General features: G+C 41.8%; 1 protein-coding gene across 1 annotated transcript in view; it reads right to left on the reverse strand.

The window, feature by feature from the left end:
* Positions 1-26,931, reverse strand: part of SLCO4C1 (solute carrier organic anion transporter family member 4C1) — a 70,480-nt gene extending 43,549 nt beyond the window's left edge. Inside the window, exons 1-2 of the mRNA XM_070412388.1 lie at positions 26,587-26,931; positions 21,754-22,017 (exon numbers count right to left, since the gene is read on the reverse strand). Coding sequence (XP_070268489.1) covers positions 21,754-22,017; positions 26,587-26,920 — 598 coding nt within the window. The 5' untranslated portion in view covers positions 26,921-26,931. The remainder of the gene's footprint in view (positions 1-21,753; positions 22,018-26,586) is intronic.
* Between the last annotated feature and the right edge of the window lie 343 nt (positions 26,932-27,274).

Here is a 27,274-nt window from a genome sequence, read left to right on the forward strand (position 1 = left end):
TGTGACAGAGAAACCATAAAATTCTTAGAAGAAAACATAGGCAGTAGACTCTTTACATCAATCTTAGCAATAATTTTTTGGATAAGTCTCCCCAAGCAAGGCCAACAACAGCAAAAATAAATAAATGGGACTACATTAAACTAAAAAGTTTTTATATAGCAAAGGAAACTATCAACACAACAAAAGACAACCTACTAAATGGAAGGATATAATTGCAAATGGCATATCTAATAAGGAATAAGTACATGTTATATTAAATATATGTTAGATGTAGATCAATAAAGAAAAACTACCATACACCCTAGCAATTCCACTTGAGTATTTAGCCAAAATTTAAAAAAAAAAGAATAAGTTGGAAAAATATGTTTACCTCTATGTTCATTGCAGCATTACTTACAAAAGCCAAGATATACATACCTAGGTTTCCATCAATATACAAATAAATAAAAAATATATGATACACACACACACACATACACACACACACCATAGAATATTAGAATATGATTCAACAATAAAAAAGAATGAAATCATGCCATTTGTGACAACACGGATGGACCTAGAGAGCATTGTTCTAAATGAAATAAGTCAGACAAAATAGTCCATGCAAATGAAAATGAAAAAAAAATCTGGAGTAGAAATACTCATATCTGACAAAAATGACTTGAAAACACAGGCCATAAAGAGACAAAGAACATCACTACATAATACTAAAGGGAATGATCCAATAAGAAAATATAACCTTTGTGAACGTATATGTACCCAACATAGCAGCACCTAAATATATTTTTAAAAACTCTTGGAAGCCCTAACCGGTTTTGCTCAGTGGATAGAGCGTCGGCCTGCAGACTGAAGGGTCCCAGATTCGATTCCGATCAAAGGCATCTACCTTGGTTGCAGTCACATCCCCAGTAGGGGGTGTGCAGGAGGCAGCTGATCAATGTTTCTCTCTCATCGATGTTTCTAACTCTCTTATCCCTCTCTCTTCCTCTCTGTAAAAAAATCAATAAAATAAAATAAACTCTTGGAGGCCGTTAAGGGAGAACTCAATAGAAATACAGTCACAGTAGGGTACTTTAACACCCTACTGACATCACGGATAGATCTTCCAGATAAAAACTCAACAAGAAAACAGCCACCTTAAATGACACACTGGATCAGATGAATTTAATTGATAATTACAGAACATTTCATCCCAAACCAGCAAAATAGACAATCTTCTCAAGTGTACAAGGAACATTCTCAAAGGTAGACCACAAGTTAGGACAGAAAACAAGCCTTAACAAATTCAAGAAGACTGAAATCTTATCAAGCATCTTCTCAGATCACAATGGCATGAAACTAGAAATCAACTACAATAAAGAAACTCAAAAACATCCAAACACATAGAGGCTAAATAGCATGTTACTAAACAATGAATGGATTACCAATGAGATCAAGGAAGAGATCGAAAACTTCCTGGAAACAAACAAAAATGAATGCACAACTACCTAAAGTCTCTGAGAAAGGGCGAAAGCAGTCCTGAGAGGCAAGCACTATAGGCCTATCTCAAAAACAAGAAAAATTTCTAATAAGCTATCTAACCCTACAACTAAAAGCATTAGAAAGAGAATAAGAAAAGCCCAGAGTAAGCAGAGGGGAAGGAAATAATAAAGCTTAGAGCAGAAAGAAAGCTCAGAGCAGCAACTATATAGAGACTAAAAAACAATACAAAAGATCAATGAAAACAAGAGCTGGTTCTTTGAAAAGATGAACAAGATTGATGAACCTTTAGCCAGACTTAACAAGAAACAAAGAAAGAGAACTCAAATAAATAAAATCAGAAATGAAAGAGAAGTAACATCTGACATGCCAGAAATACAAGGATTGTAATACTATAAACAACTATATACTAACAAATTGGACAGCCAGGACAAAATGGACAAACTCCTAGAAACATACAATCTTCCAAAACTCAATCAGGAAGAAGAAAACATGAATAGGCTGATAACAACCAATGAAATTGAAGCAGTAATAGAAAAACTCCTAGCAAACAGATGGCTTCACAGGGGAGTTTACCGAGCATTCAAAGAACTAACACCTATCCTCCTAAACTATTCCAAAAAAAATACGAGAGAAGACTTCCAAGCTCTTTTTATGAGACCAGCATTATCCTAACACCAAAACCAGATGCAGACACTACAAAGAAAGAAAATTGCAAGCCAATATCCCTGATGAACATAAATGCTAAAATCCTCAACAAAATATTAGCAAATTGGATCCAGCAATAAATTTAAAAAGATCATATACCATGACCAAGTGGGATTTTTTTCTGGGAATGCAAGACTGGTATAATATTCACAAATAAATAAACATGATACATCCCATATAAAAAAAGGATAAAAATCACATGATCATATAAATAGATGCAGAAAAAGCATTTGACAAAATCCAGCACCCATTCATGATGAGAACTCTCAGCAAAGTGGGAATAGAGGAATGATACCCGAACACAATAAAGGCCATATATACAAAACCTACAGTCATTATGCTCAATGGGCTAAAACTAAAAGTGTTTCTCTTAAGATCAGGAACAAGACAGGGATGTCGGCTTTCACCACTCTTATTCAACATAGTACTGGATAGCCACAGCAATCAGAAAAAGAGGAAGACATAAAAGGCACCCAATTTGGAAATGAGGAAGTAAAACTTGTCATTACTCACAGATGACATGATATTATACATAGAAAATCCTAAAGAATCCACTACCAAAAAACTGCTAATAAATAAATTTGGCAAAGAAGGAGGATAAAAAATTAATACCAAGAAACTGAAGGCATTTTTATATACCAACTAGAGGCCTGGTGCATGAAAATTCATGCACGGGCGAGGGGGGGGGGATCCCTCAGCCCGGCCTGCCCCTGCCCCTCCTCACAATCCGGGAGCCCTCACGGGATATCCTAATGACGGCCTAAGCCGCAGCCTGGCCTCCCTCTGCAGAGGCGACCGACCAATCAGGTATATAGATAGATACTTTCTGGAGGCAGCACAGACTACTTCCTTATTTCTTTTCTCTGTGGTTGGAGAACAGGGGACTAAAAGGTGGAGACAGAACTGTGGCCGGGCCTGGGGCTTTTGCAGGCAGCGGATAGGGGGAGAGGGCTGGGCAAAGTCTAGACACATTTCCTTCGATTGTTCTCCCTTCCTCCAGGCCCCTCCCTCCATTTTTTCCTTCTTGTGGTGGACGCTCGGTCGGAGCCCAGCAACAGTTGTGTTCAGCCCCCTCACTTCTCAGCTGAACGTACAGCTGCCTCGCATTCCAAGCTGGGCTGTTTTCAAGTGACTAAAGCACTGGGAATCAACAGCTCCCAGCCTCTCCCCTCTGTTTCCTCCTTGGGTCGGTTGCAAAGTTCACCGAGACACCGAAGCAGCTCTGCCCTGGTAGTTCTGCACTGGCCCCTGCCCAGGCCCCACCAGGCACTCTTCCTTGAGTCTCCAAGCCCACAGACTCAAGGTAGGTCGCCTGGAGCCCATTACTCTGGGCAGGTGGGACAGGGAGGCTAGTTTGGAAAGCTGGAGGAAGATGGCAGAGTAACAGGTGGTATGAACCGGCGCCTGCTCAGCCAGACTTCCAAGCTCCTCACCAGGCCCAGGCCAGACCTCTTCCTGGTGCCAGGAGGATCCCAGATGAGGTTCCCTCCCTGCACCCAGCGCCCTCCTCCCCGTTCCACCACTGGGGGCGGGAGCAGCTCACCAGTGACGCTCTGGTCCATGCCAGCCAGACAGGTGGTGGTGGCGCAAGCGGTGCAGCCTAGGGCGCCGGCAACCGCGAGCCTCCTCCCCGTGCCTAAAGTGGGGGCGGGGTCCGCAGCCAGGTCACAGAGGCAGGCGTGGGGTGGGGTGCATGGCGCTAGCAAGCTTGGCAGTCTGTGCATACCCACTCCAGTTCCAGGCTGCCGGGCTTCCACCAAGCAGCAGTGGCAGTGGCGGCACAGCAGCCCGCGGCGAGGCCCCACGCCCCTGGTGCCATGCATGGAGACGCCGCCTGCCGCTGAGCCACTGTCTGTGGTATATGATCTTTTTAAATTTATTGCTGGATCCAATTTGCTCCCACCAGCCACCCCCGTCCCCGCCAACCAGTTGGGAGCGACCTCCATCTCCGAGGCAGTGTGACATCAGCGCTGGGCAGGCCTATGCGTGCCTGTGGTGGGGCGGAAGTCCCCGCCCCTGTCCCCGCCCACCAGCTTCTGCCTGGTGGTGACTTGGACACCATTAGGACCAATTAGCATATTACCTCTTTATATATACACTGAGTGACCAGATTATGATGACCGGCTAGATTATTATGACCACCCCATCAGTACAATGAAGTGAATTCGTTATGCAAATAATAATAATAATAAAACCTTGAGAGTATTTGCTTAGGAAGTTTTCAATATTCAGTATTTTTGGAAGTGTCAATGAAGTACATTTATATATATAAAATGAACTCTTAGAAATAGAAACTAAAAAAACAATCCCATTGACCATTACAACAATAAATAAATAAGATACCTGGGAGTCCTATATAATAAAGAGGTAATATGCAAATTGACCATCACATCCTCGCACAAGATGGCCACCCCCATGTGGTCACAAGATGGCCGCCACAAGATGGCTGGCAGGGGAGGGCAATTGGGGGCGACCAGGCCAGCAGGAGAGGGGAGTTAGGGGTGTCCGGGCCAGCAGGGGAGGGCAGTTGGGGGCAACCAGGCTGGCAGGGGAGGGCAGTTGGGGGCAATCGGACCGGCAGGGGAGCAGTTAGGCATCAATCAGGAGGCAGGCAGGTGAGAGGTTGGGAGCCAGCAGTCCTGGACTGTGAGAGGGATGTCAGACTGCCGGTCCTAAATCGGCAGTCGGACATCCCTCGGGGGGTCCCAGATTGGAGAGGGTGCAGGCTAGGCTGAGGGACGGACAAACCCCCCATGCACAAATTTCATGCACCAGGCCTCTAGTAAACTTAATAAAAGCAGTAACACACCTGCACTCAGAAAACTATAGTCATTGAAAAAGGAAATAGAGGGAGGTACAAACAAGTGGAAGCATATACTGATTCATGGATTGGAAGAATTAACATCATTAAAATGTACATACTAACCAAGCAATCTACAAGTTCAATGCAATCCATGTTTCAGATCTAGAAAAAAATATTCACAAAATTTATATGGAACCAAAAAAGACCCTGAATAGCCTCAGCAATCTTGAGAAAGTATAACAAAGTTAGAGAGATCACAATACCATTATCCAACTATACTACGAAGCTATTGTAACCAAAACAGCCTGGTACTGACATAAGAACAGGCATGTAGATCAATTGAACAGAATAGACACACTATAACAAGACCAATGCCAATATGGTCAATTAATATTTGACAAAGGAGGCAAGAGCATACAATGGAGTCAAGATAGTCTCTTATATAAATAGTGTTGGGAAAATTGGACAACTACATGCAAAAGAGAATAGACCACCATCTTACACCATACACAAGAATAACTCAAAATGGATTAAAAGACTTAAAGTAAGTCATGAAACCATAAAAATCCTAGAAGAAAACATTGGCAGTAAAATTTCAAACATCTCACATAACAGAATTTTCACCCATACATCTCCTAAGGTAAAAGAAACAAAGGACAAAATAAACAAATGGGACCACATCAAAATAAAAAGCAAAAGAAACCCCCAACAAAATGAAAAGGAAACCCACAGGATGGGAGAACATATTCACCAATGATACTTCTGGTAAGGGGTTATTTCCAAAATACTAGTATATAAAGAATTCATACAACTCAACACCAAGAAGACAAACAATCCAATTAAAAATGGGCCAAGGACCGGAATAGACACTTCTCCACAGAGGACATACAGATCACCAATAGACATGTGAAAAAATGCTCAATGTCACTAATCATCAGAGAGATGTAAATTAAAACCACAATAAGGTATTACCTCACACCTGTCAGAATGACTACCATAAATAAATTAACAAACAACAAGTGCTGGCAAGGATGTTGAGAAAAGGGAACCCTGGTACACTAGTGGTGGGAATACAGACTGGTGCAGCCATTGTGAAAAACAGTATGAAGTTTCCTCAAAACCTCAAAAATGGAACTGTCTTTTGACCCAGCATTCCCACTTTTGGGAATATATCCAAAGAATCCTGAAACAACAATCAGAAAGAATATATGCACCCCTATGTTCATAGCAGCATTATTGACAATAGCCAAGATCTGGAAATAGCCCAAGTGCCCATCCTATCTAATGAAGTGTGAATATGCAAATTGACTGTCACGCCATCACAAGATGGAGGCGCCCACAGCAAAGGCAGGGTTTTTGTAACACAAGATGGCTGCACCCACAGCGGAGGCCAAGTTCCCGTAATGAGCCTTAATGAGAAGTCAGCAGGGACCTGAGGCTCTGCAGCGCTGGGCCGGGGCAGGGAACCTCAGGCCGCACCCCCTGCCCCAGTGCCAGGCTTGGGGACCTCAGGCCATGCCCTCACCCGGCAGAGCTTGACAGGGGACCTCAGGCTGCGCCCCCCACCCCAGCGCCAGGCCAGGGGACCTGAGGCTGCATCCCCCACTGCCGGGCCAGGGGATTTGAGGCTGCGCCCCCTCACCCAGTAGGGCTTGACGGGGGACCTGAGGCTGTGCCCCCCACCCTGCGGGGCTTAAAGAGGGCCCTGAGGCTGTGCCCGACAATCGGCAGGGCTTGACAAGGGTGGGGCCGGCCAGGTCTGGATCTCGCCCAACAGGGGTGGGCCGGCTGGGTCTGGGTCTCGTGTGACTTTGAGGCACCATGCATGGGCGGGGACTTGACTCTGGGTCCTGCAGCATGCCCCAGACTCTGACAGGAGGAAGATTTTCATATACATTTTACTAATTTTCTTTCATCTCTGACACTTCTATTATAGAGAAAGGGCAATAGCAACATTAAAATATTTCCTTTAATTAATCTCCTTTTAATGTGCACCATGCCACTAGTCAGTAGATAAGTAGATAAAAAAGCTATGGTACCTTTATACAATACTATGGGGCTATGAAAAGAAGAATCTCTTACCCTTTGTTTCAGCATGGATGAACCTGGAGATTATTATGCTAAGTGGAGTAAGCCAGTTAGAGGAAGACAAATATCATATGATCTCTTTTATGTGGAATCTAATGAACAAAATAAATTGATGAACAAAATAGGTCCAGAGGCATGGATGCATGGAACAGAATGACAGATCTCAGCCCTAGTTGGTTGGGCTCAGTGGATAGTGTCAGCCTGCAGACTGAAGGGTTCTGGGTTCAATTCTGGTCAAAGACACATGCTCGGGTTGTGGGCTTGATCCCCAGTAGGGGGTGTGCAGGAGGCAGCCTATCAATGATTCTCTCTCATCATTGAGGTTTCTATCTCTTTCTCTCTTCCTTCCCCTCTGAAATCAATAAAAATATATATTTTTAAAAAGAATAACAGATCTCAGAAGGGAGGGGGCTTATAGGAAAGGGCAAGACATTAACCAAAGAACATATACATACACTAGAGGCCCACTGCATGAAATTCATGCACAAAGTGGGGGGGCCCTCAGCCCGGCCTGTGCCCTCTCACAATCCGGGACCCCTCGGGGTATGCAGGGCCTAAACTGGCAGTTGGACATCCCTCTCACAATCCGGGACGCTGCACGCACCATACTTTTCATACAAGTGAAAAGTATGCTGTTGTATGGGCAGCTACATTTTTTGCCCTGATTATAGAAAGTAGTACATAACATGATCCTTCTGAGGCAGTAGTACCATTTTCCCCATCTTATGGGTGGAAAAACTGAAGCAGAAGAAGTTAAGTAATTGGCTTTGTTACAGTTGTAAGCGTCAGAATCAGGGCTGACCACAAAATGTTCAAGCCAGAGTCCATGCACGTCATCGCGTCATCACCTTGTTTTTTCAGTGTTAGAGTAGCCTTGTCAGGTTTTAATTTTTAAAACTAAGAGACTATTCCCAATACTGGCAGTCCTTGGGTTACGTTGGACTCGATGTACGTTGTTTCGTGGTTACGTTGCCATCTCCCATTTATTTATAAAAAAAAAAAATTCCGTCATTTTGATGTATGTACACATGTGCTTTAGGTTTTTTTATTATTTATTTACCACAAGTAAAGGTCAGGAATTGTTATCTTTCTTTTAAATTTCTTTTACTGTTTCACTTCATTACTGCTGTGTATGTGCTCCATGCGAGTGACGTAGGTGCTTATGCAGGTGGGTTCTGACTTACAGTGAAAATCTCCGATGCAACCCGAGGACCTACTGTATATAGGGCAGGGTCCCTAGACCTAGCTGGCAATCAGGGCCATCTACGGGGCAACAGGCGGGAGAGCGATTGGGGGCCCCCACTAGCACCTGGCTTGGCTGGCGGCCTGGCGCTGCCCGCTTGCCGGCCCTGCCCCTCGCTGCCACAGCTGGTCGCCTCCCTCTGCGGGGCAACAGGCGAGTGGAACAATAGGGATCCCCCGCTGGCACCTGCCTTCACTAGCAGCCTGGCACAGCCCATTGGTCAGTCCTGCCCCCCCATCTCCACTGCCAGTCACCTCCCTCTCGGGGGGAAAGACGCTCAACACAGGAGCTGCTCCCGGTTGGTCAGTGCGCATCATAGCAACCAGTCATTCTGCCCGTCGTTCCGCCATTCGGTCAACTTGCATATTATGGTTTTATTATATAGGATATGCATAGTCCATTTACACAGACAATAGTGTGGGGAAGGTCAGGGATGGGGGTGGGGGATGGATGAAAGAGGGCAAAGTGAGGGAAAATTGAGGGACATCTATAATACTGTCGACAATAAATTTTTAAAAAAACACAACAAAGGAGGGTTGACTAAATAGATAAACTATCTATAAAATGAAATAATATAAAAGCATATTCTATAGCTCTTTTTTCATATATAACAATGTCCAATATTATTCTAAGTAAAAATAAAGTAGAGATCCATAATTTCAAAATCTTGTTCCCTTAAAATGTGCATTTGAATGTGTATGTGTAAATGTGATGTAATTACTATATATGAATGTCAGTAAGAGTGTGTGGATATGATTGTGTGCTTACTGTGCAAAATAAGTGTGTAATTATGTGACTATTTGTGAATGCATGTATGAATATGTATACACATTTAAAAGCTTGAGCAATATTAACAGTGTAACTAGGTTATATTATGAGCAATTTGTATTTCCTTTTTTTGTTTCACTTTTTTTTCCTTTTATTCCATTTTTGTTTTCTATCTTCTGAATGTCCTGCAAAGGTCGCATTAAAAATTTTTAATTAGGAAAAAAGATACTTTAAAAGAGACAAGTTGGCCATTTAAAAGGCAGTATTTCAACATGGTACTTTAGTGGATCCAATTAATCTGAGCTACATCAAATAAGTTTATTTACTTACCTCATAAGAAGAATACAATACTGGAAACATTATCTAAGTAACACCCTTTCTAATATATTATTTTGAAAGTGGTGAGCCATACTTTGGGAGTATGTCAATATCAAGTGGTGCCTACAAAAAAAAAAAAAAATGTACCAGCCCAGCCAGGGTGTGGCTCAGTGTTGGAGTGTCGACCAATGAACCAGGAGGTCAAGGTTCAATTCCCAGTCAGGGCACATGCCTGGGTTGCAGTGGGAGGGAAGTGTAGGAGGCAGCAGATTGAGGATTCTCTCTCATCACTGATGTTTCTTTCTCTCTCTCCCTCTCCCTCTCCCTGCCTCTCTGAAATCAATAAAAACATATTTTTGTTTAAAAATGTACCATATTAAAAGACTTGTAGTTATTCATATTAGTTTTAACTACCATTGCCAATAACTAAACAAACCAAGATAGGCAGTTTTTTACATTAGTATAGCTGTTACTGAATTATCATGATCATTATTATTCATTGCTCCTATTTCCTGAGCACTAACCAAACCAAACACTAGGTACAGCCTAGTGTAGAATCTCCCACAAGGTAGCAGTTTTTATCATCATCATGATATGGTTGCATAAACTTGTCCAGGGTCACGTACCAGTAATACTATTATACAGAGCCGAAGCAAAAATATAAGCTCAGTTTTGTCTGCCCCTAATATCCCTGCTCTACTACTGCATACTTTCACTCAACGTAATGGGACAATAGGATTAAAATTTAAGAAAAAATACATTAAAACTCACACTGGCTAATTTGTGCATTTCTTAAGAACACTAAGAAAATAGAATTTCCTCATTTTGTTCTTTCCACTAACCACATTTTAACCAACCTTTCTGAGGAAGCTACAAAGAGCATTGCTTAAGCTTTACCTCCCACATACGTTACATCTGGTTAGATACAACTATGCCTATGATCCACTTGAATGCCCTGTCAAAGCATTCCCTTTTGTTCTATACATTAAGATAAATAAGGCCTTGGCTAGGGTGGCTCAATTGGTTGGGCATCATCCCATGCCCCGGGAGGTTACCAGTTTGATGCCAGTCAAGGGCATATGCCTGGGTTGCAGGCTCCATCTCTGGTCTGGGGGGTGAGGAGAGAGAGTGTAGAAGGCAGCCGATTGATGTTGTACCGTTGATGTTTCTTTCTGTCTTTCCCTCTCCCTTCCTCTCTCTCAAAAATCAATAAACTATTTTTAAAATAATAAAATAAATAATCCTGACATTTAGCACCACCTTAGAAGTACAGTAGATACACAGTGAAATCACTATTTTAATGATTAAGACAAAAACCAAAAGCTACTATTTCTGAATATTCTTCTCACTTTAGCTTCCTTGTTCACACTGTAAAATTTTCAGATCCTAATTCTTACCCAAAAAAAGTTCATTCATGGCAACAACAAAAAATTACCTCTGATAACACAATTCTTCCCAGATTCAGTGGCCAAAAGAAGAGAAAATGCCCCATTAAACGTTAAGCCAAGTTTATGGAAAATGTGAACAGAGAATCGCAATCTGCTTTTATCTGTGATTACCTATTCTTAAATGCCTCCTGTGGAAGCACAAGTCATCAGATTCCTAATATGCCTCCATTGAAGGGATCCATTCATTCATTAATTTATTTGACAACTCAACACACATTTCCTGAGCACCTACTATCTATCACATGCTGTTCTAAGTGGTAGCCATAAGGACATTTCTAAATTCAACAAGAGCTTTCAAAATCGATACAGTACAGACAGTCCTCAGGTTACGTAGGACTCAAAGTATGTCATTTAGTGGTTTCGTCGGCATCTCCCATTTATTTATTTTAAAAAAAAGTTCCGTCATTTCGACGTATGTACGTATGTGCTTTATGTTTTGTATTATTTATTTACCACAAGTAAAGGTCAGAAATTGTTATCTTTCTTTTCATTTTTTTTACTGTTTCACTTCATTACTGCTGTGTATGTGCTCCATGTGAGTGATGTAGGTGCCTATGTAGATGGGTTCCAACTTGCGGTGAAAATCGTGTTACATCGCGCCATAGGAACGGATCTCCGACGTAACCCGAGGACCTATTGTACTAAGATATAAAAGAGTACCAAGAGATTTTTCCCAAAGCCTGATCCCTGAAACACTGATCTGGAAGAGAAAATGTGGAGTGGAAGTAGGGTAAAAGGGGACAAGCATAACAGCAGAGTGCCTTGGTCAATAAGTTCAGAATTCTTATATCATTTACCTAGCTAAAGATTCACAAAATTCATTCTCTTTTACAGTGATGCAAGATAAACACCTCTTTAACTTTTCCCCAAAAACTCAATGAACCATAGAACACATTTTTAACATAGTCTTAATACCTTCAGAAACTATGCTTTGCAGATCATACTTTGGGAAATGCTGAGACATAGTTTCTTGGTCAAGGCCAGGGATTTTGAAAATGTCTACCTTTCTACAAATTATAACTATGAACAGAGTGGAGACTGTGTTAACTTCTCATTGACACATGCTTTTCTATTTATCTCTGTGACTTTCCTCTATTTTAGAAGTTTGGCCATTTGAATTTCAACAAAAGTGGCTACATTAAGATACCTAGTATTTCATGATGGTTGTGAAACTCCTACTTTAAAGGAAGATATAAAGCAACTAGAGGTGCAGTGCACAAAAATTTGTGCACTGGGGGTGGGGGGGGGATCCTTCAGCCCAGCCTGTGCCCTCTCACAGTCTGGGACCCCTTGGGGGATGACCACCTGCTGGCTTTGGCCCGCTCCCCAGGGGATCAGGCCTAAGCTGGCAGTCAGACATCCCTCTGGCAGCCCGGAGCCCTCGGGGGATGTCCACTTGCCAGCGGAGAGCAGGCCTAAGCTGCAGTCGGACATCCTTAGTGCTGCTGAGGAGGTGAGAGAGGCTCCCGCCACCACTGCTGTGCTGGCAGCCGTCAGCCTAGCTTGTGGCTGAGCAGAGCTTTCCCTGTGGGAGCGCACTGACCACCAGGGAGCAGCTCCTGCATTGAGCGTCTGCCCCCTAGTAGTCAGTGTGTCAAAGTGACCAGTCATTCCCAGTCGTTCTGCTGTTAGGATCAATTTGCATATTACCCTTTTATTATATAGGATAGAGGCCTGGTGCACGGTTGGGGGCCAGCTGGTTTGCCCTGCATGGTGTCCCAGATCAGGGTAGGGGTCCCACTGAGATGCCTGGCCAGTCTGGGTGAGGGGCTGAGGGCTGTTTGCAGGCTGGCCAAGCCCCCCAGCGGGGACCCTCACCCCATGGGCGTGTGGCCAGCCTGGGTGAGGGGCTGAGGGCCATTTTCAGGCTGTCCACAGCCCCTTCAGGGTGGGAAACTCCCACTGGGGTGCCTAGCCAGCCTGGGTGAGGGGCTGATGACCGTTTTCAGGCTGGCCATGCCCCCCCAATGACCCAAGATCCCAGCTGCTCCTTTTGTTCTTTTTTTTCCTGAGATTTATTTATCTTCTATAATTGAAACTTTGTAACCTTGAGCGGAGGCCAGGTCTGGCTGGAAGCCTGGGTTGCCCCTGTCAACCCAGGCTCCCAACCCCTCCTTGAGCAGAGGCCAGGCCACTGGAAGCCGGTATCTGGGATTTATTTATCTTCTATAATTGAAACTTTGTAGCCTTGGAGAAAGCCGGCCACGGCTGGCGGGAAGCTTGACTTCCTCCATCGCTGGAGGAAACCCAAGCCTTCTGCTCACTCCAGCTCCATGGCTGCCACCATCTTAGTTGGGTTAATTTGCATACTCGCTCCTGATGGGCTTGTGGGTGTGGCTTGTGGGCGTGGCTTGAGCATAGTTGAGGGACATTAATTTGCATGTTTCTATTTTATTATATAGGATAATCCTGAAATAAAAAGAAACCTTTCTCTTTATGCCCACAGTTGAAACTTTATAAAATAAACACTAAACTGGACATGTGTTTCCAAAAATGGACTAATAAGATAACCTCGGAAATTTTTTTAAAATATAAATTCCTGAGTTCTACTCCAGACTTACTGAATAAGGATCTCCAAAGGACATTATTAAATAAGGGTAAAAACCATACAGAGTAATTTATATTATCTAGGAATTTTGGTGAAGACTAAAGTGCTTCTGATATTAAAAATTGTGGTAATTTTATATGGAGCATACCTAGCTCTTTTATTTCATATTAACTTTAATAATATTTCTGAATAATTTGTTTTATTACAAAATTATATCTTCTAACCTAAGAAATCACCTCTCCTCTTTATTACTTCAATTATATGGACCCTGAGAACATATCTACTAAGGGTTCCTGGTGGTTTAACTGGATTTAAATTTTAAAAAACAACAAAACAAAAACAGAGCCTGGAAGCCATTTCTAAAGAGGGGCCTCGCACACAAACTGTACTTCAGGGAGAAACCTACACTACACTGCCTGCCTACACTGTACATATTTCTTCGATCCAAACCAACCCTTGAGGAGTTCCTGGAATCCTGTTTCAACCAATAGGACTGAGGCTTCTCCATCCAATTGGAGCTGCATAGCTATATCCCTATCAACATCTTCTCTGACCAATCAGAGCAACTTTATTCTAACCAATCAGGACAGTGCCTTTTGGACCAATCAAACTGGGAGAATTTGGAGACCTCATTTCCATGAGGATGGACCAATCAGCGACCAGAGCCCATTTTCCCTTCCACTGAAGACTGTGTTTCTCCAGATGGAACTTAAGCAGCAAAGACATTGTCTCGCCAGAGCAGAGCAGCTCAGACAGCGGAACTGCCCAGCTATAGAAAGGCCTGGCCACAGGGCTGCCTCACAGTCATGCTGTATCACAATTGAGCTGTTCTACAACCATGCTGTATCACCACCATGCTGTATCATGCACTGTTCCTTCTTCACTGCACCCCAGATTGGGGGTTCTGTTGGCACCAACGACCATCACTGAACAGTTACAATAAAATGAAATTATAAGAAAAATAGAAGTGATTTCCATAAGGAAGAAGTAATATCAACAACAGGCCAAGCAAAGTTAAGGCATCCTATATCAAATTAGTGCTTGAAAAACTAAGATTCTCAGCACTATGACTGTACCAATCTACAAGCATTCCACACTTTAAAAAAAAGGCCAGCCACTGTTCTCAAAACTGCCTGGTATTGGCACAAGAACAGACATATAGATCAATGGAATAGAATAGAGAGCCCAGAAATCGGCCCGAACCAATATGCTCAATTAATATTTGACAAAGGAGGCAAGAACATACAATGGAGCCAGGACAGTCTCTTCAATAAATGGTGTTGGAAAAATTGGACAGATATATGCAAGAAAATGAAACTAGACCACCAACTTACACCATACACAAAAATAAACTCAAAATGGATAAAGGACTTAAATGTACAACGGGAAGCCATAAAAATTCTAGGAGAATCCAAAGGCAACAAAATCTCAGACATATGCCGAAGCAATTTCTTCACTGATACAGCTCCTAGGGCACTGGAAAATAAAGAGAAAATAAACAAATGGGACTACATCAAAATATAAAGCTTCTGCACAGCAAAAGAAACAATCAACAAAACAACAAGAAAGCCCACTGCACGGGAGAACATATTTGCCAATGTTATATCTGATAAGGGCCTAATCTCCAAAATTTATAGGGAACTCATACAACTTAACAAAAGGAAGATAAACAATCCAATCAAAAAATGGGCAAATGACCTAAATAGACACCTTTCAAAAGAGGACATTCAGAAAGCCAAGAGACATATGAAAACTTGCTCAAAGTCACTAATCATCCAAGAGATGCAAATCAAAACAACAATGAGGTACCATCTCACACCTGTCAGAATGGCCATCATCAACAAATCCACAAACGACAAGTGCTGGAGAGGATGTGGAGAAAAAGGAACACTCGTGCACTGCTGGTGGGAATGCAGACTGGTGCAGCCACTATGGAAGACAGTATGGGGTTTCCTCAAAAAGTTAAAAATGGAACTCCCATTCGACCCTGTGATCCCACTTCTAGGAATATATCCCAAAAAACCAGAAACACCAATCAGAAAGGATATGTGCACCCATATGTTCATAGCAGCACAATTTACCATAGCTAAGATCTGGAAACAGCCTAAGTGCCCATCAGATGAATGGATTAGAAAACTGGTACATCTACACGATGGAATACTATGCTGCTGTAAAAAAGAAGGAGCTCTTACCATTTGCAATGGCATGGATGGAACTGGAGAGCATTATGCTAAGTGAAATAAACCAGTCAATGAAGGAAAAACACCACATGATCTCACTCACTCATGGATAATAAAGACCATTATAAACTTATGAACAAAAATAGATACAGAGGCAGAGCTGCCTCGAACAGACTGTCAAACTACAGCGGGAAAGCTGGGGAGGATTGAGGGGCGGGGTGGGGGGGTAAGAGATCACCCAAAGGACTTGTATGCATGCATATAATCATAACCAATGGACATAAGACACTGGGGAGGAGGGGAGGCCGGGGGATTGTTAAGGGCGGGGGGGGGGGGGGGGGGGGAGGGGGAATGAGACATATGTAATACTCTTTGTAATACTTTAAGCAACAAAACAATTTTTTAAAAAAGAGTACAAGATAAAAGACAAAACAGTAACTAAAAATTAAGTACAATGTTGAGTTCTGGTCTGATCATTTTCCTAGTTTAACTTTATTAAGTAGTCACCTTGCATAACCAAAGTCCTTTGTTGCAAAATTCTCCCTGAAATATCAATCTACATTAGAAATTCAGTGCTAAAGCAAAAAAGTGTTGAGAGCTACCTTTTTTTAAGAGAAGGGGATGGAAAAGAGAAAAAAGAAAAGAACACAACTTAGGAAAAGTTATCCAAGTATTGGTCAATAAAGATAAAGAGCTTTACTGGATTTAGTAATTATTCTCTTTAATTCCTAAGTATATACTAATGACTAATGACCTCCTGCCCAGTCTCAGAGAAAAGATTATTTTGCTTAACAAGATTAAGTTAACGCTCATCCAAAAGGAATTAAGCAGTGTTTGGATAAAAAGAAAATGTAATATAATAAAGATTGATTTATTACATTTTTTAAATATTTCAGTTTTATTAAAATATGTTACATTATGTTATTGTTATGTTAAAATACATCAAAAGTGTCAAAAGGATTTACTTGAAAATTTTTTCTAACACCATTTTGTTTTTCAGGTTAACATATGCAAAAATTAGCTCTTAGAAGCATTTATATCTCTTAATTTTAATCCTTCCCCTTTTTTGTATCCAACAGCAACCATCAAAACTTACCTTTAATAAATATTTTTATCTCCCTTCAAAGTAAGATAATCACTTCTCACCCTTATATCTCCATAAAAGCGCCCCTTAAAAAATACTTTCCCACCCTGGTCCGTGTGGTTCCGTTGGTTAGAGTGTGTCCCCATCCGCCAAAATGTCCAAGGTTTGATGGTCAGGGTACATACCTAGGTTGCAGTGCAATGGGGGCCTGTGCAGGAGGTAACCAATCGATGTTTCACTCTCACATCAATGTTTTATCTCTCTTCTCCCCTCTCCCTTCCTATCTCTCTAGAATAAATAAAAAGCATGTCCTTGGGTGACAAATAAATAAATAAAATATTTTCCAAAAGTACTTACATTTATTTTTTTACAAAATAGAAAATTCAAACTGCTTCCAAACACACTTTTCTACCTTTTGCTAAGTCCTAACCTCCTTTTGTGTTCTCACACCTGTGGAAATTTCAATGAGTATCATACTTCACATTTTGTTTTCTTCTACTTACCAACTATATTACATTACTTTAATCTCTTCTTACAGAAATTATCTCACCCAAACTGAGGCCTGACTTTTGGTTATTCAAATACAACGGCCACAAAAAGCACACAGGGAATATGTTAATTCTTTCAATGACACTTTCAAATTAAGTTACATGTATGATTTAATTAATAAAATAATTTCTTAATGTTATGCTCTTTAGACTATTTATGTTATGTTACCAAAGCAGATGTACATTCCCTGGCTTCTAATTTACCCACAGGAAGTTTCCAACTAATTTGTTTCCTATTCCCACATCAATCTTCAGTTTTCTTCTACACTGAGTAATTCAGATTTTGGTGATAAGATCCCATTTTTGCAAAAACAGATTAATTCACTTGAGCAGACAATTATGTTTTAAAGGAAGCACAGACCAGCTCTGCCCAGGTGGTTCAGGTAGTTGGAGCATCATCTGTACACCAGAAGGCTGCAGGACTGATCCAATAGATGTTTTTCTCTCTTTCTCTGTCTCTCTCTCTTATGTCTGTCTGCCTATGTCTCTATCTCTCTCAACTTCCTCTCTCTAAAATCAATAAAAGCATATCCCAGGGTGAAGATTTTAAAAATAACAATAAAGTACAGACAATTATAACTGGCTATTTGTAATTGGGGAAGAAATGGTTTAAATCATAAAAATATCTAAATTACTCAATATAGTTAAAAAAAAAAAAAAAAAAAAAACCTACTACCGCCCTGACCAGTTTGGCTCAGTGGATAGAGCATTGGCCTGCGGACTCAAGGGTCCCAGGTTCGAGTTTGGTCAAGGGCATGTACCTTGGCTGCAGGCACATCCCCAGTGGGGGGTGTACAGGAGGCAGCTGATCGATGTTTCTAACTCTCTAGCCCTCTCCCTTCCTCTCTGTAAAAAATCAATAAAATATATATATTTTTAAAAACCTACTATGAATAACAATTTAGAAAACATTTAACAAAGTATAAAAATTAGTATTAGTTTTGGCTGTTATTGACCATCTATGAAACCACTTTTAAGTCACTTCACCTCTTATCTAAGGTTCTACACTGCAAAAAAAGGGATTTATGATTTCTAACCTTTCTTATGTTCCTAAATGTCTGAGTTCCTTTAAATATATAATGCAACTTCAGTCCTGAGTTTGGTATCTGTTACAGTGTCAACACCTGCACATACATACCATAATGATATTTCCATTAAAGAAATTTTTCAGGGAAAAATAAAGTAAAGCCTCAAAATAGCAGCTGGGCATTTTCATATTGACTATGGGAGAGTAGATGCTATATTCCTTCCTAAAAGTCAATGTGACATTATGAAAAATTAGAATGAGAAAGCCCTTCAAATCCAGTATTTGCACTTCTAGGAATAGAGACTAAAGAATGACTTGCACATTTACATAAACATATGTGTTCACAGATATATATTACAACTCCAGCTACATAATATGCTGTTCTACCTAATGTTCCACATTCTACCAAAGGGCCCCCAGTTGGTCAAGGCAAATATCAAAGAGTCATTCTTCCTTCTTCCTTCACAATCAATCCACTAGAAAGTCCAATCTCTTTTTCCTTTAGAATACATTGAAAATCAGTCACTCCCCTAGATCTCTTCTGCTACCAACCCAGTTCCAACCACCTGTGTCTCACCTTGACTATTGTAAAATCCACCGGAGTGATTTCTTCGCACTTAATCTTACCCTTCAGAACCACAGAAGCCAAAATGATCATTTTAAATAAGACCATGCACTTCCCTGTGTAATACTCTCTCTCTCACACTTTCCATTGCACTTAAAGGAAAACCCATGCCTCTACCTGCCTGTCCAAGCTCATCTCATGCCATGTTCTCCCTTGTTTTAATCATGCTAGACAAAACTGACAGTCATAAAACCTGCCACACTCTTTCCTGCTCCAGGGCCCTTGATCATATTTTTCCCCATCCTGGAAAGCATATTTTTTTAAAATATATATTTTTGTTGATTGCATAGAGCAGCGGTTCTCAACCTGTGGGTCACGACCTCTTTGGGGGTCAAACGACCCTTTCACAGGGGTTGCCTAAGACCATCAGAAAACACATATATAATTACATATTGTTTTGTGATTAATCACTATGCTTTAATTATGTTCAATTTGTAACAATGAAATTGGGGGTCACCACAACATGAGGAACTGTATTAAAGGGACGCGGCATTAGGAAGGTTGAGAACCACTGGCATAGAGGAAGGGAGAGAGAAATAAGAAACATCAATGATGAGAGAGAATCATTGATTGGCTGCCACCTGCACACCCCATACTGGGGATTAAGTCTGCAACCTGGGCATATGCCCTGACCATGAATCAAACCGTGATCTCATAGTTCATAGGTTGACGTTCAACCACTGAGCCATGCCAGCCAGGCTGGTTAGCTTCTTTCAAGGCTGGTTCCTCATTTCCAGTTATTATCAAAATAGCCTTTCCTTTGCCACATATTTTTCCTTTTGTACACTACTACTTCATATTATCTGTTCCATTCATACATTCACCTCAATCTTTATCTTGTTTACTTATTTAATTTTCTATTTCTTCACATTAGTACATAACATCCAGATGGCATCAACTATTTCACTGCTATTTTCCCAGCAACATATAGTTCATACCAATATTTATTACATGGATGACAGACTAACATAAGAGCAACCTGAGTTCTTGCTTTCATTTGCCACAGATAAGTTATTATTTAAATTAAGAGTCTTAGAGTAAAAATTTTACAGATTGGCCAATACCTTTATCTAACCTACTTCAGCTAAAATAAGAAAAAATATCAGTAAGATATTGGTGAAAACTTACACAGTATACAACAATGTACTAAAAGTTTATGATCTGGCTTCAGCAATCTTCTTGGCTTCATCTCTGGCCCATGCCTTAACTTGTGATCATTTCCCTGTGGGAAATATAAATTATTCAGATAGACTGCAATTCTGGGTGCATGTGGCAAGAGACGAAGCTAAGAAGATTGCTGAGGACAGATCAGGCTTTTGTACTGGAATAGGTGATTATGGTTTAGAGAATAAGAGGTTTGTTATCAAAGTTTGTGTCCTACATGAACAAGTAGGGCATCTGATAACTACAAGAGTGAGAGATTGGATTCAGGACAAAGGTTACTTCCTACATGCTATAAACATTGTAATATTTTTACCATCATAGAATCAGTATCGTTTCTTGTGTGACAGACTAAAATTTAGATTTTCCCTTACTGTTAAAGATTTCAAAGGTGTCATACTAAAGCCTATATACCTTGTTTCTAAAACTACCCCAGTGAAATTATGTTGTCAGCTTTATGAAATCTTGTCCAATCTTAGATAATGCACTAGACTCTGCAGAAGCCCTTTGAACCCCAGTGCCGCCCCAGGCCGGGGAGGGACTGCTGGACATTGGCTCCAGGGTGTGTCCAGTCAGTCTAGCCCAGTCCCGCCCCGCCGGCCACCTTCTAATTAATTTCCTTTCAATGTGCATGAATCTGTGCACTGGGCCTCTAGTCAGTCTATAATTGGGAATTTGGTCTTAGGAAATGTTAACACTTTAATATTTAATTTTTAATATTAATTCTCACAAACATAACAATCTAAAAAATAATGCCTATATTGCAGCAGCTCCCACTTCTCCTGTCTTTTTACTCTAAGCCTTTTCTTCACTTACCCAGGCCCTGAAAGCTTCTGATTTGGTAGCCCTCTGATTTTATTCTATGTTACTATTAAGATGCCAGGAAGGACAATAGAAATGTTAACATCTACTTTCACTAGTACATTCCTCTGTCAATACCATAATTGTTTTTTCATTAAAAGTTATTCTTTCAGAGAAAAAAAAAAGAAAAAACAAATAATCAAATCTCTTTTTTGAGACCCTGAATAATGCTTTTTCATCTAACTTGAACAGCACATTATATAACTCCTGAAATTCTGTGCCTCTGGGGACTCTTTTTTTTGTGTGGAAGTGTTTATTACCAATTTTATTTGCAGGTGAATAGTACATTGATAAAACATATTTTGTACAATCAAGTCTGCACTGCCCCCACACAAGGGGACCTAAGAATGAGAGTCCCTCCAACAGCTAGAAAACAGTCCCAGATAATGAGTTCATGAAAAACACTTTCTCTTCCTCCTCCAGGGACTCTTAAATCCTTCAGTTCTTGGGAAATGCTTAAGTTCTATAAATTTCACCTCTTTTTATCTCAAATCAGGAATAAACAAGTCTGAGTACAGAGCTGTAAGCACAGCAAATAAAACCGCAAAGGGAAAAACTATAGATCTTAAAACTCCAATGACGTCACAACCTCAAAGAAAAATAGGTCATCGTTTTCTGAGGACTGTGTATAATATGGGAATGAGTATCAGAGGACTAAAAGTTTGGAACCACTGAAGTGGTGTCTGATGCACAATCTGTCTCTGTAATCTACTTCACACAATTCCCATCACGACAAAGCAGTGAGCAGTGGAAGAGACCTTACCCTACTTACCTGTACAAGTGAGGTGCAACATATAGTTAATGGCCTAGTTTCATACTACTTCTTAAAGTAAAATAAACAAAAACACAACAGAAACTTACCTTCAAAAGGTGACCCCAACTGGTATTTTCCACTAAAAAATTTTGGCAATGAAAATACAAGTGCTCCCAGTCCTATCATAAAAGATGCAAATGCAAGCCATCTTGGTTTGTGTCCTCTTTCGCCAACATATGAAACAAATAAAGACAACAAACAGAATGCAATATCATAGCTTGATGATATCAGGCCGGTCAGGGAACTCTTCATTTCATAGCGCTTCTCAATAGTGGAAATACTAATATTTACTAGGCCATTTACCACAACACCTAAAAGAGAAAAAAAAATATATGGCATTATTACAACTTTACCATATAGATTATGATTATTAGCACAATGTACTAAAGTTTGGTTGTTTGTTATTTTTGATATTTTTAAATGTACCAATTTTAAAAGACTCAAGGTTTCAAAGGCAGGCAACCCTAAACATGCCTGCTTATAAAATCAGTTTGCTCTTAAATTGTACACTGGGAATTTTCAAGTGTTAAATAAAATTGATGCTTACCACATCCTAAATTGTAGCTAACTTCATTTTTCTTTAAATGACAATCAAAAAGTCAGACTGGTAAAGTCTCAAGAGACCAGTTTGCCAGTTTCCACTTGTACCATACTTTCACCGCCCTAACTTAGAAGAGTACAAAAAGTACAGCTGATTCCGGAGGTCATCTGAGTAATGCTCAAACACTTCCCAAGTTATTCAGTCCTTAAACGTATTTATCTATCACAAGAGATCCTTGACTTAAGTTTTTGAAAGTTGAAATTGAGCTCTCAAGCCTCTTTTTCCTTCTAATGCTCTTGAAGATATTAAAGTTAAAAGTCCTGGATCAAAGGTAAACATAAATTGCTCTAGCCAGTTTGGCTCAGTGGATAGAGCGTCAGCCTGCGAACTGAAGGGTTCCCAGATTCAATTCGGGTCAAGGGCACATGCACGGGTTGTGGGTTCGATTCCCCAGTAGGGGGCGTGCAGGAGGTGGACGATCAATGATTCTCATCATTGATGTTTCTATATCTCCCTCTACCTTCCTCTCTGAATTCAATAAAAATATATTTTTAAAAGTGAACATAAATTAAGAGCATTATTTCAACCACTGGTATTCTAAATCATAGGTAAAGTAAAAGAAAAAAAACATCTTACACTTCATCTGTTTATTATATCTATGATAGAGGCATATAATGTAAAGAAGTAAAAGCTGAAAATCCAATTTTGATTGATGACAAAAATATCCTGTCCAAATATCGATTAAATTTAGTTTATACATTACTAAAAATTGGAAAGAAAAGGCATCAGACCAAATTACAAAGTGTTTAATTAGTTACCCCTTTTACTTAAAAGAATATCATGAATTGTTTTCATTTATTTATTAATAGAAAAAGTATACAGAAGTCATAATATTTGTAATTTTAAATTTTTCTTTATCAAGAAAATTGATAACAAGTTTCTAAAAGTTCTAATATACTTGTATGCCAGTCTATAAATTACAATTACTAAAATGTCAATGTAAAATAAAGAATATGAAAATTTCCTCATCTAAATATCAGCTTCCCAACATATTTGCCATACTGATCAAAAGTCAGTCATTTGAACTCTTTGCCTTTATGGTAGAACTTTTCTGAAAAAGTTCATTTGTAAACTCTTATGGAAGTATGGCACGTTAAGCCTATGAATCCGAATGTGAATTTTATGCTACAGAAATTCCAAAAGCTCTGCTTTATTAAAAAAAAAAAAATTCTACGAAATACTGCATATTATGCTTGAAGTTAGGAAGTACGTTAGGAAATTAAGTTCTAAGAGAAATCTTGTTTATCTCTGAGAAATGTTGGGTTAAGTAAACTCACTTGATAAGTTTTGGGGTTCTCCTGCAATTAAACACGTATTCATATACAATGGAAATGGTCTTCCCAAGGATCATGTTTGAGAAACATGGTAATAAAGTGGGGACCTCTGGGTAGATGTAGCTCCAGGATAAACACGTTTTAAGAATGACAATTATATTTTATAATAATTTTTAAAGTGTTATATTAAATGTAAAATTATGTCATCTGGAATAATATAGAAATTTTAGAATACATTTTAAGATAAAACACAAGAATTTTTTTACTTATGTCCAACTGTTATAGAATAAGAAGCTAGGAAAATTCCAGAACAAGCATAATAGGGAAACTGAGATAGCTGCACAGCAGTTTACAGCCACATAGTAAATCCTATCTTCCCTAAACCAAGGATACTTAAGACTAAATGGTTTATGGCTTAAATCAACCTACTCAGGGAGACAGATAACAGAAATCCAATCAGTGCCTTTTGCCAACCACTAACAAGGACAGAGAAATTAAGAGAATAAATCTCATTTTGGTACATCAGCATTAAGCTGATGAATATTCTATTGATGCTCCCCTAAGACCTCCCCTAAATGCCCGGCCTTTAAAACCCCTGAAAAGGAAGGTCTCAGGGGTCTCTCCCAGGCCATTCCCCTCCCCCTGTCCTTTCCCCACAGGCACTTATCTCCTAAAGACCTAAACTCTAAGGGACCCAAAAAGACTTGCAACTAGGGGAGCAAAGGCAGCAGCAGCTCATCCTGAGCTAACCCCCAGAACTTGTCTCCAAGGCCCCCTTTTCTCTGACTTCCCAGTGAAACAGGAATGTTGGGGGGTGAAAAAGACAGGTTTTAGGAAATTTTAGAAACTAAGAGGACCATAGAAGGAGCACAGGGCTGCAGAGTAGCAGAAGGTATATTTCCATTGAATATGGAAGCTGAAAAGCTGCAACAAGTACATTTCCATAAAATGGGGGAGCTGGGAACAGCAAAAGGTCTCTATTTACAAAATAAAGAGAAGGAAGCCCTTCATCCAGAAGGAGAAGAAAGCCCAAAGGGTATAGGAAACCACTAAGAAAGGAGGGACCATATGAGGTTGGACCTTTGAGCCCAGGAGTTACTATAGTAACCAGTCTGGAATAGTGACCAATCAGAGGGGCTATCAAAGCACCAAGATCTGCAGCCTTTATAAGCTGAAGAAAAAGGAACTCAGTGGGACCCTTTCCCCCCTCCCCACGTGGGGGTCAGTTCTGTGGGACTCCTTCCCTGTCCCCACGTGGGAGTCTATACTTGTTCTTTAACAAATCTCCACCTCTGCTATGCTACTTTCTGTCTGTGGATTCCTTCTTCGACCCCAGCAGACAAAGAATCCGGGTTCCAGTCCAAAAATTCTGCTTCACCAGTGAGCCAAAGCAGCCCAGCTGAGGCTCTCCTGTTGCTTCTTCTGTGCCCTTGTTTCACTGATCTAAGTAAATTTTTGCTGTGATCAATAAATTCTTGCTTGGTTTTTTTCTACACTTTGTTTCTTGATTGAAATCTTTCCTTCAAGAAGACAAAAACCGCGCTGGCTGGTGGGTTCAGTGGTTAGAGCATTGGCTTCGCACTGAAAGATCTCAGGTTCATTCCCAGTCAAGGGCACGTACCTGGGTTGCTGGTTCGATTTCGGCCCCTGGCATGTACAGGAGGCAATCAATCTATGTGTCTCTCTCACATTATGTTTCTCTCTCTCTCCCTCTCCCTCCCTCCTTCCCTTCCACTCTCTCTAAAAAAAAAATCAATGAAAAAAATATCCTCAAGGTTTTGGACAACTGAGATCAAGAAATTGACCAGGATAAAGATACTGAAAGAAGGTGAACTTTGGTGGGGACAAGAAAGGTGGAAAGGGAAATACCTTTAGTAGAAGAGCTGAAGTTAGTCCCACTTACAATCAACCAATACTTAGCACCTAACTTGTGCAAAGCAAGGGACATTATGTTCCTTTGAAACAGGGGAGCAAGTATGTTTATATTTATTCTTGTTAATCTTAGAAAAGAGGATTTCCAACCCCTCCACCAAAGTTTCTTAGACACTTGTTTCGATCAATCCTTGCTTGCCTCCTTCACATAATATTTTAAAACTACGACTTAAGTGACAAAAAAAATATATGAAAACACCGTTAAATTCTAATTAACCTTCAGCCTGTCCTTTCACATGCTCCACCGCCATGCCTCCCTGTCCTCACTGTGGCATGTTCGTGTGGGTGTCATCTCCCATTGCTTTCATCCCCTGCAGGAGAGGCACCACCCGCAGCCTCTGCCTTCTCTATGCTCCCTTCCAGGGAGCCACTCTCCTCCACCCCGAGGCTCACTCCTCCCCACCCACCTGAGACGGCAAACTCCGGGGGGAAGCCTGGGCTTTACCTTTACGTTCCCAAGGGAACGCGAACGAAACGCTTCCACAAAACGGAGGCTGCCTCACTCTGCTGGGAAGACCTCACCCTTCAACAACGCCTGAAACCTTTGCTAACTGGACTACCCTTATAGTCACAAAATATTAAAACTTAATATCCAACCGAGACTATACATATTCAACAAGCTCCTCCTCTGAGAACCACCCTACCCTCACCTGCAAATTTCCTAATTAATCCTCCCGTTCCAGAAACTGTAAAAAGAAAAAAAAAAAAAAACCCTGCAATTGGAGGGTTAGAAGAATGCACACTTTTGTCATGTAGAAGAAATCCCCCAGGGCAGCCCCTCCCCACAGGGAGGCTCGGAGAATGTCCATCTCCCCTGGAGGGATCGAGTCTGCTAAACTGAGGCAGGACGCCGAGGAGCCGATGCTGTGCGCAAAGTTTTAAACATCTGAGCGACAACAGAGAAGCTAAAATGTGGAAGTGTGAGCCGAGCTGGGGACGGTGGGTGGACGCTCCTGCGAGTCCGCTGCCGGGGCCGCCTCGCCCGGCGCACCTGCCCGCCCCCCGCACCCCCGCGCCCGCACCCCAGGCCCCGCGCCCGGCCCACGCCCCCCGCAGCGGGCGCCACACCTTACCCTGCGTGAGGGCCAAGAGGCAGTAGTGCACCAGGAACCCCTGGGGCGTGTTGCAGAGCTGGAGGCACCGGGGTCTGAAGCTGCCCCACCCGCAGGGCCCCTCAGACTCCGACCGCGACTCGGGCCCGGACCGCGCTCCCGAGTCCGGGGCAGCAGCCGCAGGCGGAGGGGGCTCCCGTGACTTGGGGGGCTCCCGTGACTTGGGGGGCTCCGGCGGCTCGGGTGGCCGCGAAGTCTCCGTCTTGGTATTGGCGGGCGCGGCGGAGACGCGGCGCTGGGAGTGGGGGCTGGAGCTGAGGAAAGCCGGGTTCTCAATGCCTCCGCCGCGCTTCATGGTCCGGACGGGTTCTCCCCGCTCCTGGGCGTCTGAGCTGGAAAAAAAAAAAAAAACCCACCAGGTCCCGCTCTGGCTCCTCCCCTGGGCAGGTGGCACGCCCCCGTGCGGGGGGATACCGCCGCCCTGGCTTCCTCCCGCTCTCGCCGCGCAGCCGCCGGGACCCTCTGCGGCGCGCGCCTCCTGGCGGAGGAGGTGGCGCCCCGCCGAGGCTCACCTGCGGCCGCTGGAACCAGCCGGGTGCGGCGCGGGCGTGCGGGAGGCGGCCGCCGCCAGGTGAGGAGGCGCGGGGCGGGGCGGGAGGGGAAGGGTGTATGTCCGCCCGTCCGTCCGCCCTTCTCCCTCCCGGAGCCA

The sequence above is a fragment of the Myotis yumanensis genome, unplaced genomic scaffold, assembly GCF_028538775.1.
Source record: "Myotis yumanensis isolate MYYU_CA2020_CCGP unplaced genomic scaffold, mMyoYum1.0.hap1 SCAF_4, whole genome shotgun sequence".
Classification (NCBI taxonomy): Eukaryota; Metazoa; Chordata; class Mammalia; order Chiroptera; family Vespertilionidae; genus Myotis; species Myotis yumanensis.